The sequence below is a fragment of the Lathyrus oleraceus genome, chromosome 6, assembly GCF_024323335.1.
Source record: "Lathyrus oleraceus cultivar Zhongwan6 chromosome 6, CAAS_Psat_ZW6_1.0, whole genome shotgun sequence".
In the NCBI taxonomy this organism is placed as follows: domain Eukaryota; kingdom Viridiplantae; phylum Streptophyta; class Magnoliopsida; order Fabales; family Fabaceae; genus Lathyrus; species Lathyrus oleraceus.
Genome location: NC_066584.1, coordinates 141,278,552 through 141,296,783, shown reverse-complemented (window position 1 = coordinate 141,296,783; position 18,232 = coordinate 141,278,552). Strand labels below are relative to the sequence as shown.

Here is an 18,232-nt window from a genome sequence, read left to right as displayed (position 1 = left end):
TTGAGATGGCCTACCCCAGAATGAAAGGATTTATCCCTAATTAACTAACTCTTGGAGTGGTTGGATTTGACATGCTTTTGAGGTAGCTTGCATCGGTATGAGCGTTGAAGCGACTTAACTAACACTGACTGAATATTGAAGGGATTTTCCCTGGGTCAACCGATCCTTTAAATGACTTCCCTAGGTGATCTACCCCTGGATGATAAAGTCTTGAGCTGGTCTACTCTGGATCAACCGATCCTTTAAATGATTTTCCTTCTGATCGACAGATGTTTAGAGACTTGCTTTAGATTGGTCAATTCTTGGAATAACCTTCCTATGACCAACTTGATGTTTTTGGTGGCATGCCCCTGATTCATGGGTAATGAAGTAGTCTTGATTCTGGTAAATGATCAAGTTTCTCTGATTTCTCTTTGTGGAAATTTCCCTGATGTCAAATGCTGAATCGCAATTAAAACTGTTCATTCATAACTGGTAATTTTAATGCGAGGCTCATGCAAGTTTTGAAAAGAATCATTTATTAGAATGATGTGATAGTGTGTGACGAGTGGACCATGAGTCCAAATGCAATATTGTTTTAGAAATTTAAAGTGTGAAAGATACAACGAGAATAATGACATTGATGTAGAAGATTAACAAATCTTTAGGAGTCAGTTTACGCAACCTTGCTATAGAATACTTTCAGAATAAACCCGCTTCAATTAGATCTTTTAAGGGTTGTAACGTGGTTTGGTTCATGGTTATCGAAACAAAGTATATGAGGCTCAAAATTGTTTTTGTCCCCACCCTTCTTCTTGATAAACTCCAATCCTACGCTCAGTTAATTCAACATGCACATTCGTCTTTTAAGAGAGTTTCGAAGGTGTAAGGATAAAGATGATGATTCAAGGTCTCTTGAAATGACAGTCACCTTATTTCGTTTTATGGATGTCAGTGACCCTTTGATTTTGGTATAGTGGTCACTAAATCTTGTTTTGTTTTTGCTGAGGATTTTCATGACCTCTTTTGATTTTTGTTTTAATCCCTAACTTTTGTCTGGATCGCTCTTTGAAGCTTTGAGTCTACCGGGATTGCCCTGATTTTTGCCTAAGGTGCCTCTTAGGTGTTCGACTTAGCGAGCTTTTTTCTTGATATTTTTTGCTGAAGGCTCATGATTGCCAAGTCATTGGTCATTAAAGAACAACCAACATAACCTTTGGATTTTTTCATGGTGCTTTCGACACTTCATATGTGTTCGAAGAATATCATGCAGTTGATCCTCATATAGGATGTACTCTCTTGTAATTCGATCGTGTAGTCAAATTAATTAAACACTACCCTGCCCCGGATTAAGCGTAAATGTGTATAGATCCGAAAGAAACACATACTTGTTGGCTCAAACTGGTTAACTAGGGATTAACTCCTTATCTCTCCAGTGTTTGGGGATTTGAAACAATGTATGTACATCATCGGCATGATTTTATCAGAAAGCATACAGTCAGCAATTAAGGGTATTTTCTTATCGTCATCCTCCCTTAAATCTTTTCTAAAACAACAGTTATGATAAATAAATGTGAATGGGAGAAACATGGATGTGTTTTTTGTTTTTGATATAAAAGAAGAAAAATATGCGAATACGACATAATTGATTCAAAACATGCATTATTACTTCATTAATATTACCATTAAAAACAACAATGTTTAAACACAAGTAGCTTTTAACAACAAAGAAATTACAAATGAAAATGAAAACAAATCATTCCAATGATCGCCAATGTTGAGGATATCTTCATGTCTGGACCACCGGTTTTAGGAGATGCCCCTTGAAGTCTTCGAACTCATTCAGACGAGAGGTTGACGTGCATCAACATATTTCCTTTTGGAAAGGATATGTACTTTTTGTCGATCAACTATTGTAGTTTGGCCTTGAAAGCATTGCGGTCCTCCATTGAGTTTCCTATTGATCCAGCATGATATCCATATTGCACCTCGAGATCATATTCAGGTGGTATGGTTCCGGCAACAGCCTGAGAGGCTTGGGCTCCACCAGCAAGCTTTGAATCAGATATGACAAAAGTTGACTGTATGACATAGGGATTGGATCGAGAGGAGCATTCCTTCTTTCCATATTGTTTCTAGCTCTGGGATGGTTCTGATGTTGATTATGATATCCTCGATCATGAGATCTTTGATTTGGATGAGGAGCAGTCCATGGTTGCTGGTATGCTGCTCTAGGCGTTGGTGATTATCCATAAGGATAATGTGGTGCTGGAAATGGTGAATGTTGAAAAGATGAAGGGATCATAAGGTATGGTTGGTGCACCATGAGAATACCCAACGTTTGCCATGACTGCACTGATTTCATCTTCCTCTTCCTTTTGGGAATTCCTAAGTGATTTGTCTCGCTAGCTTAGCTGCTCAAGGCGCCTTGGATTCTTCCGCTTTTGAGGGCACCCTCGATGCGTTCTCCAATTGTCACTAGGTGGACAAAGTCTAATAACGCATTGCCTACCAACCTTTCAAAGTACGGGTTCAACAAGGTATCCATAAATAAGTCAACCAATTCCTTGTCCAAGAGTGCTGGTTTCACTTGGGCTGCCAATTCTCTCCATCGTTGTGGATATCCTTTGAAAGATTAGTTGCTCTTTTGAGATAAGCTTTGCAGCTGCCTTCAATCTGGAGCCCTGTCTAAGTTCTAGTTGCACTGCTTTAAAAAGGAATTAGCTAAGTCTTCCCATGACTGAATATGGCTTATTCTCAACTTCATATACCATCTCAAAGATGGTCCAATCAATCTGTCTTGAAAATAGTGAATCACCAGCTTGTCATCGTGAGTATGTGATGCCATTTTTCGGAAGAACATTACCAAATGGTGCCTTGGAAAGCTATCCCTTTGTACTTCTCGAAGATGGGTACTTTGAATTTTGGCGGGATTACTAGGCCTGGCACTAAGCACATACCCATGACATTGGGACCATGACTGTCATGCACCTCAATTGCTCGAATTTAATCCTCAAGGGCACAAATCCTTTTGTCATCAAGATTGGTCAATGTCATCAACTGGGATTGGGTAGGAATGTTCACTTATGCAGGATCATAGTCAGGGAGAAGACCGTACATTGGATTGATCATTACGGTAAAGCTTGACGGGGAACTAACATTCTCTGTGACAATATGTTGAAGATTGTTCTTTGACTGAGCTAGCATAGCTTCCATTATCTGGTCTACCTTGCCTTTCATGTTGTTCATATCCTTTCATGTTTAACGAGTTGAGAAACCGGAAGAGAAACTCAATATTGATAAACTGTTTTATCGCATTAGTGAAAATGGGTTGTGAAATGGTATGAGGTGCTTATTAAAGAAAAAGTCTTAGTGTGATTTTGAAAAATATACTTGATGTTGATCAAACACCTTTTATCTTATTAATTTTGAAAGGTTAATTTTAAAGATCATTTTGTCTTTTTAGATTAACAATTATGCATCAACAAAAAATACAATGAAATAAACTAAAAAATAAAGCAATAAAAAAGGTTAAAAAATAATAGAAGGGAGGACACACTACCAATACAAGAGGTAAAACAATTAAAAATAAAATAAAATAAAGAAAATGAAATAAAAAATAAAAATATAGAAATAAAGAAATAATAAGAAAACAATAAACAAAACATATACAAAAGACAAAAACAAGTCGAAAATTGGGGGTGTAGCTAGGAAAATGCTTTATACCCAAAGAAAGGAGCCTCACAAGGATGCATTGAGCAATTAGGAGGTGTGAGGGAGACTTCATCTTCTCCAACTCCATATTTGGTTACTATTCTCGTAGCAACAAAAATGGAAGAAAATGGATTCCAACGAAAATGTAAAAACACCATAACTTTCTCAATTATTTACGGAATTAAGCAAATAAATAATAAAAATTTATCTACTCTATCTCACGAACACAGTGGTATATTCAAAATCATAAAATAAGCAACAACAAAAAATTCAAAAATCAACAAAAATACAGTAACATATATTTGCTTGATTTGGTCGTTTTATCCACCCTCATGACAAACGAACTATAGATTCATGTTCGGGGTGATGTTAGGAAGTTATTAAATATATTAATTATGTAAAACAAGCATCAATTTTTATTTGACCCTTTTTGTTCATGGAGGTTCAAGAACACTTTAAACTCTTGATTTTGAAATCAATTAAGTTTTCATACAAAATATTGATTATTAAGGTACTAAATAAATAAAGTAAGAGTAAAAATGCAATAGAATTAAATAAATAACAAGCATAAGAGTTATTTAAACAACAACAAATCACTTTTGCTTATGGAGGTTCAAGAACACTTTTCAACTCTTGATTTGAAATCAATTGAGTTTCCATGCAAAATGGTGGTGATTAATGTACTAAATAAATAAAGCAAGAGTAAAAATGCAATAGAATTAAATAAATAACAAGCATAAGAGTCTACCTATTAATAAAAAGAAAGAAATGACTTGAAAGAAAATGGAGAGAAAAATGAAGAGAGTTTTGACTTAGTTTTTGTGAATGATTGGTGATGTGATTTGTGAATGGAATAAGGTTTATTTATATGCTCTAGAAAGGATTGTTTAAGAATCATGGAAAGAGTGTGAGTGTCTTCTAGAAATTTATTTAATTAAATAGTGAATAATGATTTAATATATGCATGGAATAATAATGTAATATATGCATCAATAAAGATGTAATAAATGAGAGATATTTGGACCTTATAGAAACATTGATTTTTTTATTTTATGATGCATGAAAATGATTAATAAAATTCAAATAGATATTTTGATGATAAATCAAATGGTCATGATTTTTTTTTAAAATGCATAATGAAAAAATGCAATTTTAGTCAATTTCTTAAACATGTAAAATATTGACTTTATGTTGACTTTTTTTACTATAATGCATATATGCATGATTAGGGTGATTGTATTTGATGATAAAAATGCATATGGATAAAAAATATAAAACTTGACAAATGAACATGTATCAGATAAATTTGAAATACCCGAACAAAATTCTGATATTGACACCATGTAGAAAATCTTGGTTGATTCGACACTTGAACTTGAGCTTTCATCACTTGAAGAATCTCTTTCACTTTCCCAAGCAACATAGGCTCTTCTAGAGTTGCTAGATTTCTTGATCATAGGACACTCCGGTCTATAATGATCAACTTTTCCAGAATTGTAGCATGAACATATAAGTTTACCCTTCTTATTCTCATCTTCCTTTAAGGAGTTAGATAGCCTTCTGGATTTGATTTGGCTCTTTTTGGAGTGTCTGACTCCATGTTTCCACATGTATCTACTGTACCTTTTGACAAACAACCCCATATCTTCTTCATCAGAATTCTTGTCATTTCTTGTTTCAAAATCACTTTGCTCATTGTTTAAAGACTTTGAGTTTGAAGTCTTTAGAGCAATAAACTTCTTCTCTACCTCATTGTATTTACCTTTCTACTTTTTGACCTTCTTCTCATGCTCTTTTTCATATTTTTCCAAGTGAGTTCTTGATCATGTTCTTCTAGTTTTCTAAATAAAGTTATGAGATCAAGTGTTTTAAGATCATTCCCTTCTTTAATTACAGTAACCTTAGGTTGTCATTCCCTATTAAGACACCTCAAAACTTTATTAGTAGAAATATCATTGAAAATAGGCTTACATAGAGCATTTAACCGATTTATAAGATGTGTGAACCTCTTTTACTTGTCGGCAATGGTTTCACCATGCTTCATGTGAAATAGTTCAAACTCTTGATTCAAGGTATTGATCCTGGCTTGTTTGACTTCATTAGTTCCCTCATGGGAAACTTCTAATGTGTCCCACGTAGCTTTGGCGGTTTCACAATGGGAAACATGATAATATTCATCAACACCGAGTGCGAATATAAGAATATTGTGTGCATTCTAATCATGTGACCACGATTTCTTGTCATTATCATTCCATTGATCTTTCAGTTTTGGTACGACGACGCCTTCACCATTGGTCATTGTAATTTGATTAGGATCATTGATGATGACGTCCCATACACCCTTATGAACCGAGTTGATATAGATACACATACAAGTTTTCCAATTGCCATAATTTTCACCGATAAAAATGGATGCTCTATTGTACGCCCCTTTAGGTTCGGTAGCCATTTTCTAATAAGAAAATATTGAAAAATTATTAGACGATAAACTTTGATCTAGAATAGGGGGGGTGAATAGATCACAACTTAAAAACTTTAGCAAAAAAATGTTTTGAAAAATTTATGGAGACCGGAAGTAACTCTGATCGAATCGTCTAACCAAACCTCTATCAAAAGTTTGGATATGCGTAATTACAAACAAATTGATCAAAGAATTTTAATAACTATCAATTGAATTCATGCTACAAGTATATTCTATACCCAATGATAAATCATACAAAAATACTATTTAGAAAATTATCGAACACCTTGTGTGCTATCGATTTTGTTTGGAAATTTGTATTGTTTTGTTGATCTTCAAATCCAACTACAATCTAATTGTTTGTGATCAAATCAAAAAAACCTCTTTCAAAAGTTTATCAAAAAATTTGGCCAAACACAATGATTGCACAACCGATGAATTCCACAATTTGCAATTAAAAAATAAAAGAAAGAGAGAGAGAGAGAGAGAGAGAGAGAGAGAGAGAGAGAGAGAGAGAGAAAGAAAGAGTACACAAGGATTTGTTTAAGAAAAACCCCAATCGACCTCTCTATGGGTACGTCTTCCCTCAATTCAAACTCAAATTGAGAAAATGAAATTAACCTTACTTTGCAAAAGTAGTATAAAGGAGAAATGTAGCAATCCAACCCTACAAACCCTAAGTTTGATGTTGATTCTGACACTTTCTCTTCCCTTGATCTAAGCAATTCTAATTCGATCCATCATCCCACACTACTCCTTTACAAGAACCTCCCATTCTTCAAAGCCTTCACTTAATCAGATCCAAATTTCAAATTGTTATAACCCAATATTTACCAATATGATCCACCGTCCCACGTTACTCCTTTGCAAGAACCTTCCGTTCTTCAAAGCCTTCACTCGGTCGGATCCAAATTGCATAATCTTGTCCAAAACCTTTAAATCCCAAATTGATCTTGAAGGAAAACCCCAACTCGGTTTTCTTATTTGAAACCCTCAAAGATTAAAACCCAATTTACAATTCAACAACCTAAACTGGACGTTATCAACCCTAATTCTAGACAACACCCAAACAAAGAATGATTATGTGTAGTTTGTTTGTTGTATGCATAGAATGAGGTTGAAGATGATGAGAACTCTTTGAAATCTCAGTTTCGTGTAGGTTTACACTGGAACCTTACTAGAAATGATGTTTGCATGAAGTATATAGATGTATGCAAGTATGAAGCAAAAGGAATGCCAAATGAATAGAAAACAATACACATTTTCAAGATTTTTAATGTATGTGTCGACCTATGTAAGTCATGTGTCGGCACATACGATGCATGTGTCGACTTGTAGAGACGGGACATCAAACATAAGCTACAGACTTTAAAAATGAGTTACATATGCCGACCCGAAGCTCGTATATGTCAACCTGTAGAGAAAACTTTCTTCTATGTGTCGACCTATAACATGTATTGTCGACACATAGATTGTTTTTCCCATAAAAATCGGTTTTTGATGCATGGAACCTTTTCTTTGATGCATGAAACTTTTCTAAACCTTTTACAACATGTTGTTATGCTTCCTAATGCTAAGATGTCCAATTAGACTCAGAGGATACCGTTTAATATACATAAACGCTAAAGTATCATAATTTTGACATCATACAAAATATATCTCACGGAAAATTACATTCACAATCTAAAAAATGATAATTTTCAAATTAATCAGATGAAATGCGAAATGTGCATTACTTTGAAAATTCTTTACCATAAGGCTAGGAATTAGGGTAGAGCTAATAATCAATATATGTATACAATATGGTTGATTTATAAAGTCAATTGGATCAAATTCGTTATAAACCAAGTTATTATTTGCAAGACTAAGTAGAAGCGTCCTCTCTTCTACACTTCTCTTACTCAGGCCACTTGACTAGCCCTTAAACTAGATGTTGACTGATATTTTCAAATGTCTTGTTTGTTAACATTTTGTCTTTCTTAGAAGGATTGGCAATTAGTTTTTAGTGATGACATCGAATCCTTCATTATTTGTTCATATCATCTAAAACTACATTTTGTCTTTCTTAGAAGGATTGGCAATTAGTTTTTAGTGATGACATCGAATCCTTCATTATTTGTTCATATCATCTAAAACTAGGTTGTATCGTAGTAAATAAAATACAATCATAAAATCATTGGAGGAAATGATATTATGATTTTGGAAACTAGATTATGTAAATAAGTTTTACATAAGATTAAAATTAAGTGAAAGATGTTGTATGATTTTGACATAATTAGATCAAAATGTTGAGGAGCCAAATATAAAAAAATATAATAGTATCTAATTGTAATTCAAAAAATTCTTAAATTACATAATTTATTCCAAATTATAGAAAAAAACTTTAATCATATTTGATCCAATAATTATTTTAGAATAGAAAAAGTAGAGTTGTACAATCGGTCGGTTTGTGTCGATATTAGACTCAAAATTTAAATCTGATGCAAACTGAGGTTTCGTTTTAAAGACTCAATTTTGACAAAAAAAAATTGATTTTCGGTAGATTCAATTAAATCGGTTTGACGGGTAAATCAAGTAGATTTGATCATTTTAATATTTATTGAGTTAAACCCATCAAAATGGTAAATTTTTTATAAAATTGGAAAATACTTTTTTATTTAAAATAACATTGTTAAAATTTTAGAATAGGCCAAAGAACTATTTTTTTAATTACAAAAAAAAGTTATTATTACCTAATAATATTTCATGCGATGACTCAGAGATCCACCTATAGAGAACCCTAATGTGTAACCCAAGAAAGAACAAGTCTTCGTCATTTTCTAAAATATAGTGACCAATAACCTCGTCCGGAAAAGAGGGAAACATATGACACCACTAAGGGTGACTCAAACCCTAGGTCCAAAAGCCTCTATAAATACTCCTATCATGATAGGGGTAAGACAGACCCCAAGTAATACACACTCTTCAAACCTTATATAACACAACACTTACTACCGTCTTAACACATGATCACTGGGGAGTGTACGCTTGCCACCAAACATCAACAATCATCAGCAGAGCCTCTCGCCTCACGTGAACAGGTCTTATAAATCACCCCATAGAAGGCTTTTTGCCGCCACTGGCAAGTCTTCACTACTAAAACGTGTTATAAACCTACTAATGTCTTTGAGTCTCCCTGTCATTGCAGGGGGAACATGCAAATTTGTACTTTTTGACCAGTGCAATTTCTAATATTATTTGACAATAATTTGGTGATTATCATACTTTAAACTACATATTAAATAAAACTCATAATTTCATAATGATGTCTCTGTATTCTTGTGAATACACAATGTCACCATTAAATTATAAAAATGTTAATCTAACAATGTTATAAATCTCATTTTATAATGGATCAACTCTATAGTAATATAAATAAATAAAATAAATATTAATTGGGTTCCTCAGTTTCTGACAAATTCAAAATAATTATTTGAGTCCGACTGAATCAACCTTATACTATCTAAATTACGCAACCAGATCAATCTGACACCCTCCGACCCGATGCATTGGTAAAAAAATAAAGTAATAAAATAGTCTACTTTAATCGGCCAGTTTAAATTTGGATTTTTCCTAAATAACTTTTTTTTTTCAAATTTAATACTAAAATAACCATCATTTCAAATTATCTACCAAAATACCCATGTTTAAAAAAAATTGCACATAAGAGGATGTGTCACTACTACTGGTGATTACACTCAAAATTGGCTTCAGACATCATACCCATTGGCGCATGCATTATGAACATGCCAACTCCAATGACGCATGCATTGCTGCCCTAAGAGGATGCGTCATTCCCTATAGCGCATAAGTGCATTGTATTTTTTATTTTTTAAATAAAATTTATAATTAATTAAAAATAAAAAATTGTAAAAAAAAATACTAATATTATTAAATTTAAATAGAATTACAAGGCATAGAAATTTGTAAACAAATTTTAACGACATGCTTGATCATAACGGCCACCAGTTCCACAACTCGGCAATGCCCTTCACTAATGAGGTTGCAGACGATTCCCAGAGGTGGTTGTTGTCTCTCGTGATTCTATACGAAGTGGTTGGTGCCTCTCAAATTCACCTGAGGTGTTTGAAGCAAAGTCCCTATAACATTACTACCATCAATCATATCTAGCATCTCTTGCCAGTCACATGAGCTGCTGTAATCGATTTCGGTGCCCATGTTGTCATAGTTGGGCCGTTTTGGTTGGGTTATGGGTGGTTGGTTAAATTGGGACATTGATTCATTTTGGAAATGAAGCAATGATTATTGTGGTGTTTAATAGACATGTGTTGGTTGGATGCTTCGGCGGTGTGATGTTTGGATGCTTTGGTGGTGTGATGTTTGGGTGTATATTGGTTAAGTGCTATGGTAGGATGTGGTTATATCATATGCGTCATTGACGCTATGGTAAGATATGATGGAGGCATGAATTGGTCGCAGGTTTGAGTGTATGTGGGTTGGTAATCATGTTCGGTTGGTTGTTGAGTGTATGTGGCTTAGTAATATTGTGGGGTTGGTTGTTGGGTTTAGGTGGGTTGACAATGTTATTGGGTTTAGTAATATTGTCGGGTTGGTTGTTGGGCGTATGATGACGAAACTCGTATATGTGGGTCGATCAAATACCTCAGGCCAGACACAAACTGTGTTATTGTAACTGTCATATACCAATTAATATAATTTCTATTTGATTTAGATTTGTCTGGCATGATAGGTTCGTTTATGGTCTGTTGATGTTAGTGCTTCCATTGACGACGCACAACCCTAGTGAAGTCTCTCCAATCGATAAAATTCCATTGGGCATTGACTCTAATTTGATGCCATTGTCCCAAACACGTTGGTGGATTTGGGATTTGTTTATGCATGCCAAACTACAATTTGGCACAGCCATTATGGTGTATCTCCACAGTAGTGAACCTAATGATCGTTGTTTTTGCAGTCCAAATTGCAGCATCCTCAAGGTTAATCTCATAGTCGAGACCTGGATATGGCCTCTAGATACACTATAGAGGAAAAATATAGATTAGATTAGTAAATTGGTAATATTAAAACTAAATTAACGAGATGATGAGTAGTTTAGTTGTAATACATCATCTTATCCAAGGTGATCCAGAAGATTTTGATAAATTGTTATAGCGTGTTTTAGACATTTGTTGTAATTCATCCCTCGAACAGACCACCTAAATCGAAAATAGTAAAAATAACTATTTATAATTATTTATAGTATAAGGTAAGTAAGTGGAAATAATGATATAAACTTACTTTGTCGCATAGGGGAATGTGAAGACGTTCTCTTTGACGGGAGCTAGTGATAGAATTCTCTACCAACCCCTGATAGAATAGAATATTTTGTTATAATTAGTCATAATTAGTTTCCTATAATTATGTTGTATCATAATTAGATAGTTGACCAAATGTTACACATTGATGTATATATATTCTATTCAGATCAATGAGAAGGACACGATTTCCATTATCTTACATGGTATTAATCCTAACCAATCCCTCTTTCTAAAAAAAATGCGTTTCTTCTTCTCCCTCATTTAGTCCGCCGTCGCACGCTTCTTCTCCCTCCTCGAAGTCTGCCGCCGCAACACGACTACTATACTTTGTACCACCGCCGCCGAACACGAGAACCACCCTATTCTCTCGCCTTCCGCCTCTGTTCGCGCCGCCGCCGTTGCACCTGCAGCCATGTCTGAATCAGACCATTCAGAACATAGTGTCGCCGATACCCACAAATCTGCCGCTGATACTGGGGATTCCAGCCAATCCAAGAACACCATGTTTTAAGGTTCCAAATCGGAGTTTCATCCCTCACTTTCCGTCTCCATTATTAGCAACCACATTCTTATTATTCTTGAGATGGAAAAAGTTCAATATGGTACCTGGGTCGAGCTTTTCCACATCCATGCTCGCTCACATCGAGTCCTGCATCACATCGTTCCATCTATCGAAAAAGAGCCACCATCCATTACCGACGCCAACCATGAACAATGGTTCACTCTTGATGCCACTCTCATTGATAAAGAAGGAAATCCAAAAGGAACTCGAATTTTTTCCACAATAGCCCGAGAATTGAGACAGTTAAATTTCACGAAAATAGTTTCATTAGCACCCGAGGTATTATAATCAGAGATCATGATATAGATATATTATCTATAACTTGAATGAATAGGAAGGAAATAGATTAGAATACGAATGAAATATATATTCTATATTCAATATATTCAAAATAAAAATTCGAATTCTATTTGTATAAAAAAAATAGAATTCGAATTCAATATAAGATTATTTATATATTTCGAATAGGTCATTCGTTCACTTTCTTTCTATCTTTTTTTTTAGTTTTAGAATATTCTTCAGTGGATTTATTCCACTATTTCTACCGATTTTCTGACCACTATTCTAGAATCCAGCTCCACTACGATGGAAGCATGGAATCGCTTGGAAGATATTTTTCAGGACAACCAAAATGCTAGAGTTGTCACTCTTGAGCAAGAGTTTTCTAACATTTGTATGGAGGATTTTCCCAATGTCTCAGCTTACTGTCAGCGTCTTAAGATGCTTTCTGATTAGTTGAGAAATATCGGTTCCCCTGTCAACAATCATCGTCTGGTCCTTCAGCTGATCTCTGGTCTCCCAGAAGCTTACCGCAGTGTTGCTACTTTGATTCGTCAGAGCAACCCTCTTCCGGCATTCTATCAGGCTTGTTCCATGCTCACTTTAGAAGAAGTCGGTATGGCTAATATGGCAAACACAGGCTCTCATGCTGCTATGCATACCACTCATCCGAAACCTACTGAAGACACCTCTCAGCGTGGCAACCACCGCCCCGGCAACCGTTCTCGCTCCCGTGGCAACCAGGGTCGCGGAGGAGGACGTGGTAACCGCAGTGCATTTCAGTCTGGAGCTCCCAACGCTCCCTCACCTTGGTTCGCTCCTCCTTGGCAACAGGAACAACAGTACCCAACTTGACAACCATGGGGTTGGACTCCACCACCATGGACTATGCCACCGCATCTGTATCCCACCTCTTAGTGGACACGCCCTTCCGGTCCTCCTAATCAGTCATGCATTCTAGGACAGCGTCCTCAGGTGTATGCAACCTCTACCTCATCTCAGATATCGACAAACATTGAGACCGCAATGCACACCATGTCACTCCAAGCTTCTGACAATTAGTGGTACATGGACACGGGCGCAACATCTCACATAGCCGCATCACAAGGTAATCTCTCGTCTTATTTTCCTGTAAGTAATTCAAATCAGAAAGTCATTGTAGGCAGTGGCCATGGAATTCCAATTCACGGCACCAGACACACACAAATAACCACATCTCACCAACCCCTTCACCTTAACCATGTCCTGCATGCCCCGAAAATTATTAAAAATTTAATTTCTATGAGACGACTCACCACTGACAACAATGTTTCTGTTTCCTTTTATCCTTTTGGTTTTATTGTCTCTGATTTTTAGACGGGGATCACCCTTCTCATATGTGACAGTCATGGAGATCTTTATCCAGTTACCACTCCTCCCAGTTTTTCCGGTCTCACATCCAGTCTTTGGCATAGTCGTCTTGGTCATCCTGGCGTGTCTGTTTTGAATTCCCTTTGCAAAAAAAGTTCATATGTTGTGAACCTTTTAATTCTTCTGTCGTTTATGACTATTGTGTTTTAGGCAAACAAGTTAAATTGCCATTTTTTAATTCTCAAACTACGACTTTGATGCCTTTTGACATTTTACATAGTGATTTATGGACGTCTCTAATTTTAAGTTCTGCTGGTCATAAATATTATGTCTTATTCTTAGATGATTTTACAAACTTCTTGTGGACTTTTCCTATTAGCAGAAAATCCCATGTGGTTGAAACGTTCAAGTCACTTACTCAACTCATTCAAACTCAATTTTTGCAAAAAGTCAAAACTTTTCAATGTGACAATGGCGGTGAATATAATAATGAGCTTTTTCAAAAATATTGCACTGATCATGGTCTAGTTTTTCGTTTCTCTTGTCCCCACACATCCTCACAAAATGGGAAAGCGGAACACGAAATAAGAACCCTTAATAATATGATACGCACTATGCTAGCTCATTCTTCTGTTCCCCCCTCGTTTTGGCATCATGCTCTCCACATGGCAACTTACCTGTTAAATATTATTCCTTGTAAAACACTTCATAATCAGTCACCAACATAACTCATGTATCTTCGTGATCCCACCTACACACATCTCAGAGTCTTTGGTTATCCGCCGAATCATAGAGGTTATAAGTGTTTTGATTTGTCTAATAGAAAATTAATAATTTCGAGGCATGTTATCTTTGATGAAACTCAATTTCCCTTCACCAAGATACACTCCCCTTCACCTCACTCTTATCAATTCCTAGATGATGACCTTCACCCCTACCTTATACATCAGTGGTAAAATCAAATTTCACCACCTGTTGCACATAACCAACCAACACTCATAATCCCAATTGACCAACCACTACCCTCAATAAACCAACAATCATCATCTTTTACCTCTTCGATCAACACACCCATTACAATAAACTCTCCATCACCACCATCAATTCAACATCATCCAACTCCACCTACACGAACCATCACCACCCGAAGCATGAAAGGCATTGCCAAACCCCGCACGATATTTAACTTATCAATCTCTCACTCTGACCACACCATCTCTCCCATACCTAGAAACCCCAAACTAGCTTTATCAGACCCGAATTGGAAATCCGCAATGCAATCTGAATTTGATGCTCTTATTCGAAATAAGACGTGGGATTTAGTTCCTCGTCCTTGTGATGCTAATCTTATTCGATGTATGTGGATTTTTAGGCATAAGAAAAATTCTGATGGCTCATTTGAGTGTTATAAGGCTCGTCTTGTAGGTGATGGCAGGTCACAGGTTGCAGGTATGAATTGTGATGAGACTTTTAGCCCCATGGTGAAACCCGCTACCATTCGAACAGTGCTTACCATTGCTCTATCCAAATCCTGGCACATTCATCAACTGGATGTCTAGAATGCCTTTTTACATGGTAATCTTCATGATATTGTTTACATGCATCAGCCATTGGGTTTCCGCGACCTCCGTCATCCAGATTATGTATGTCGGTTGAAGAAGTCATTGTATGGTCTCAAGCAAGCGCCTAGGGCATGGTACCAACGTTTTGATGACTATGTCGCCACCATTGGCTTTCGCCATAGCACATCAGACCACTCCCTCTTCATATATCGACAAGTTTTAGACATGGCCTACGTTTTGCTGTATGTAGACGACATCATCCTCATCACCTCCACTCAGGTCCTCCGCAAATCAATTATGTCACTCTTAGCATCTGAGTTTGCAATGAAGGATTTGGACCCTCTAAGTTACTTTCTAGGTATTGCAGTATCTCGTCATCCTGATGGAATATTTCTCAGTCAAAGTACTTATGCATCAGAGATCATTGAACGTGATGGCATGACGTCCTGTAAACCATCAGCCACTCCTGTTGACACCAAGCAGAAACTCAGAACCTCCTCCGACACTTCTTATGAGGATCCCTCCTTATATCGGAGTCTTGCAAGGGCCCTACAGTATCTCACCTTCACTCGACTTGATATATCATATGTTGTTCAACAAGTTTGTCTTCACATGCATGCCCCTCGCATGGAACACATGCTTGCTCTTAAGCGCATTTTGCGCTATGTTCAAGGCATCTTACACTTTGGAATACACTTATCCCCATCTCCCATTACAAAACTTATCTCCTACACTGACGTTGATTGGGGTGGATGTCCTGACACCATACGTTCTACATCTGGGTACTGGGTTTTTCTAGGTGACAACCTTATTTCTTGGTCTTCTAAAAGGCAGCCAACTCTCTCCCGTTCCAATGCTGAAGCCGAATATAGGGGGGTTACCAATGTTGTATCTGAATCGTGTTGGATTCACAATCTTCTCCTGGAACTTCATTTTCCTATTCCTCAGGCCACTTTGGTGTATTGTGACAATGTTAGTGTCATCTATCTATCTGGTAATCCTATGCAGCATCAGCACACTAAGCATATTGAGATGGACATTCATTTTGTTCGGGAAAAGGTAGCTCGTGGTCAGGCTCGCGTCCTTCATGTTCACTCAAGACATCAGATCGCAGACATCTTCACCAAATGACTTCCTCACATTCTCTTTGATGATTTTCGGACCAGTCTAAGCGTCTGTGAACCTCCCGCTTCGACTGCGGGGGTGTGATAGAATAGAATATTTTGTCATAATTAGTCATAATTAGTTTCCTATAATTATGTTGTATCATAATTAGATAGTTGACCAAATGTTACACATTGATGTATATATATTCTATTCAGATCAATGAGAAGGACACGATTTTCATTATCTTACAACCCCAACTTGGAGCAGAAAAACGCAAGAATATAACGAACAAGTATCCTTTTATACGTTTTTACACAAAGAACTATATAGATAAAACAAAATGGTTGAACCCCAACTATATGTTACTATTTTTGTTATGTCTCTTAACAAAGATAAATATATAATTTACAGTATTACTAATAGTTTTAAGAAATAAAAAGTTACCAAATAATATCATAATATAAACCTAGGTTTAATTATTCTTTCATTCTATGTCGAAACTTCGGTTAATATCATATATATATATATATATATATATATATATATATATATATATATATATATATATATATATATATATATATATATATATATATATATATATATATATATATATATATATATATATATATATATATATATATATATATATATATATATATATATATAAAATTTTAAGGTACTTTAGATTAATACCTTGACCCTTTTTTGTTTCTTTAAACTAATCGGCATCCAAAAGTTGCTTGCATATTGTGTTGTCTTGGTTATTCGACCATTAATAGCCTTACCTTCGATAGGTAGACCCAACAACATGTACATATCATCTAGTGTGACAGTAGATTCACTGGTAGGAAGATAAAACATGTGTGTCTCGGATCTCCATCTTTCTCGCAATGTTGTTGATGATTCCTCTATGTGTATCATCATGGTCAATATAGTCATATTTTAGAAGGTTTACGTATGTTTGTTGATGATAGAATGAATTACATAAAGTGTGTTTGTTGATGATGAAGATGGATTGAGTGAATGTGGTATTTATTGAGAGATGAGAGTTTTACGTGTTAATGGTTCTATATGCAACGCAACACACATGCACTAATGTCTTAGCGCATGCTCCACTTTTTGTTCATATGTGTCAGAGGGAATGACACATCCTCTTAGGACAGCAATGCATGCGTCATTAGAGTTGACATATTCATAATACATGAATCAATGGACATGACACCTGAAGTCAATTTTAAGTGTATGAGTTAATAGCAATGGCACATTCTCTTATGTGCAATTTTTTATTTATTTAAAATATAGATATTCTAGTAGATAGTTTGAAATGTTAATTATTTTCTTGAAAAAAAAATCTTAAATTTGTACATCCTACAAGGAAGTATTACTCTTGCCGAAACCCCAATTTCTTTGGTGCTTTTGATATATGGAATCAATTTGGACGTCTCAATTAAAGGGCAGTTTTATTTGATAGGAATAGTCGAAAAGCCGGTCACGTGCGTTAAAACGGCAGTATGGATTTTAGTCCCTTCTGTTCCTTGAGGCAGCTAATGCGATTGGCTCTTGCTTGTAATCAAAAAGCTATTCTTTGACATGTCAACTCTGCAGTGCACCATACCATTTCCTCATTGCTAGAAATACTCGTTTTTAATGGATTGTCATATATTATGAAATATCTTCAAACATTAAACAATATATTCAGGCCCAGCATCCCAAAATTTGAAAATTTTACTTTTTTTTTATAAATATTAATAAAAATAAATGAAATGTTATTAAAAAAATTTAATAATTAAAAAAAATATTATGATACAAATTTAATACATACAAAAATTAAGATTGATCAAAACTCAAAATAATTATAATTAAATTTATTTTTAATTAATACATAATTGTATTTTTG

General features: G+C 35.4%; 1 protein-coding gene across 1 annotated transcript; it reads left to right on the top strand.

The window, feature by feature from the left end:
- Nucleotides 1-14,937: 14,937 nt before the first annotated feature.
- Nucleotides 14,938-16,356, top strand: LOC127094447 (uncharacterized mitochondrial protein AtMg00810-like). The gene is made up of 2 exons (XM_051033279.1): nucleotides 14,938-15,168; nucleotides 15,271-16,356. Exons 1-2 carry the CDS (start codon nucleotides 14,938-14,940, stop codon nucleotides 16,354-16,356), a joined length of 1,317 nt encoding a protein of 438 aa, XP_050889236.1.
- The last annotated feature ends 1,876 nt before the right edge of the window (nucleotides 16,357-18,232 follow it).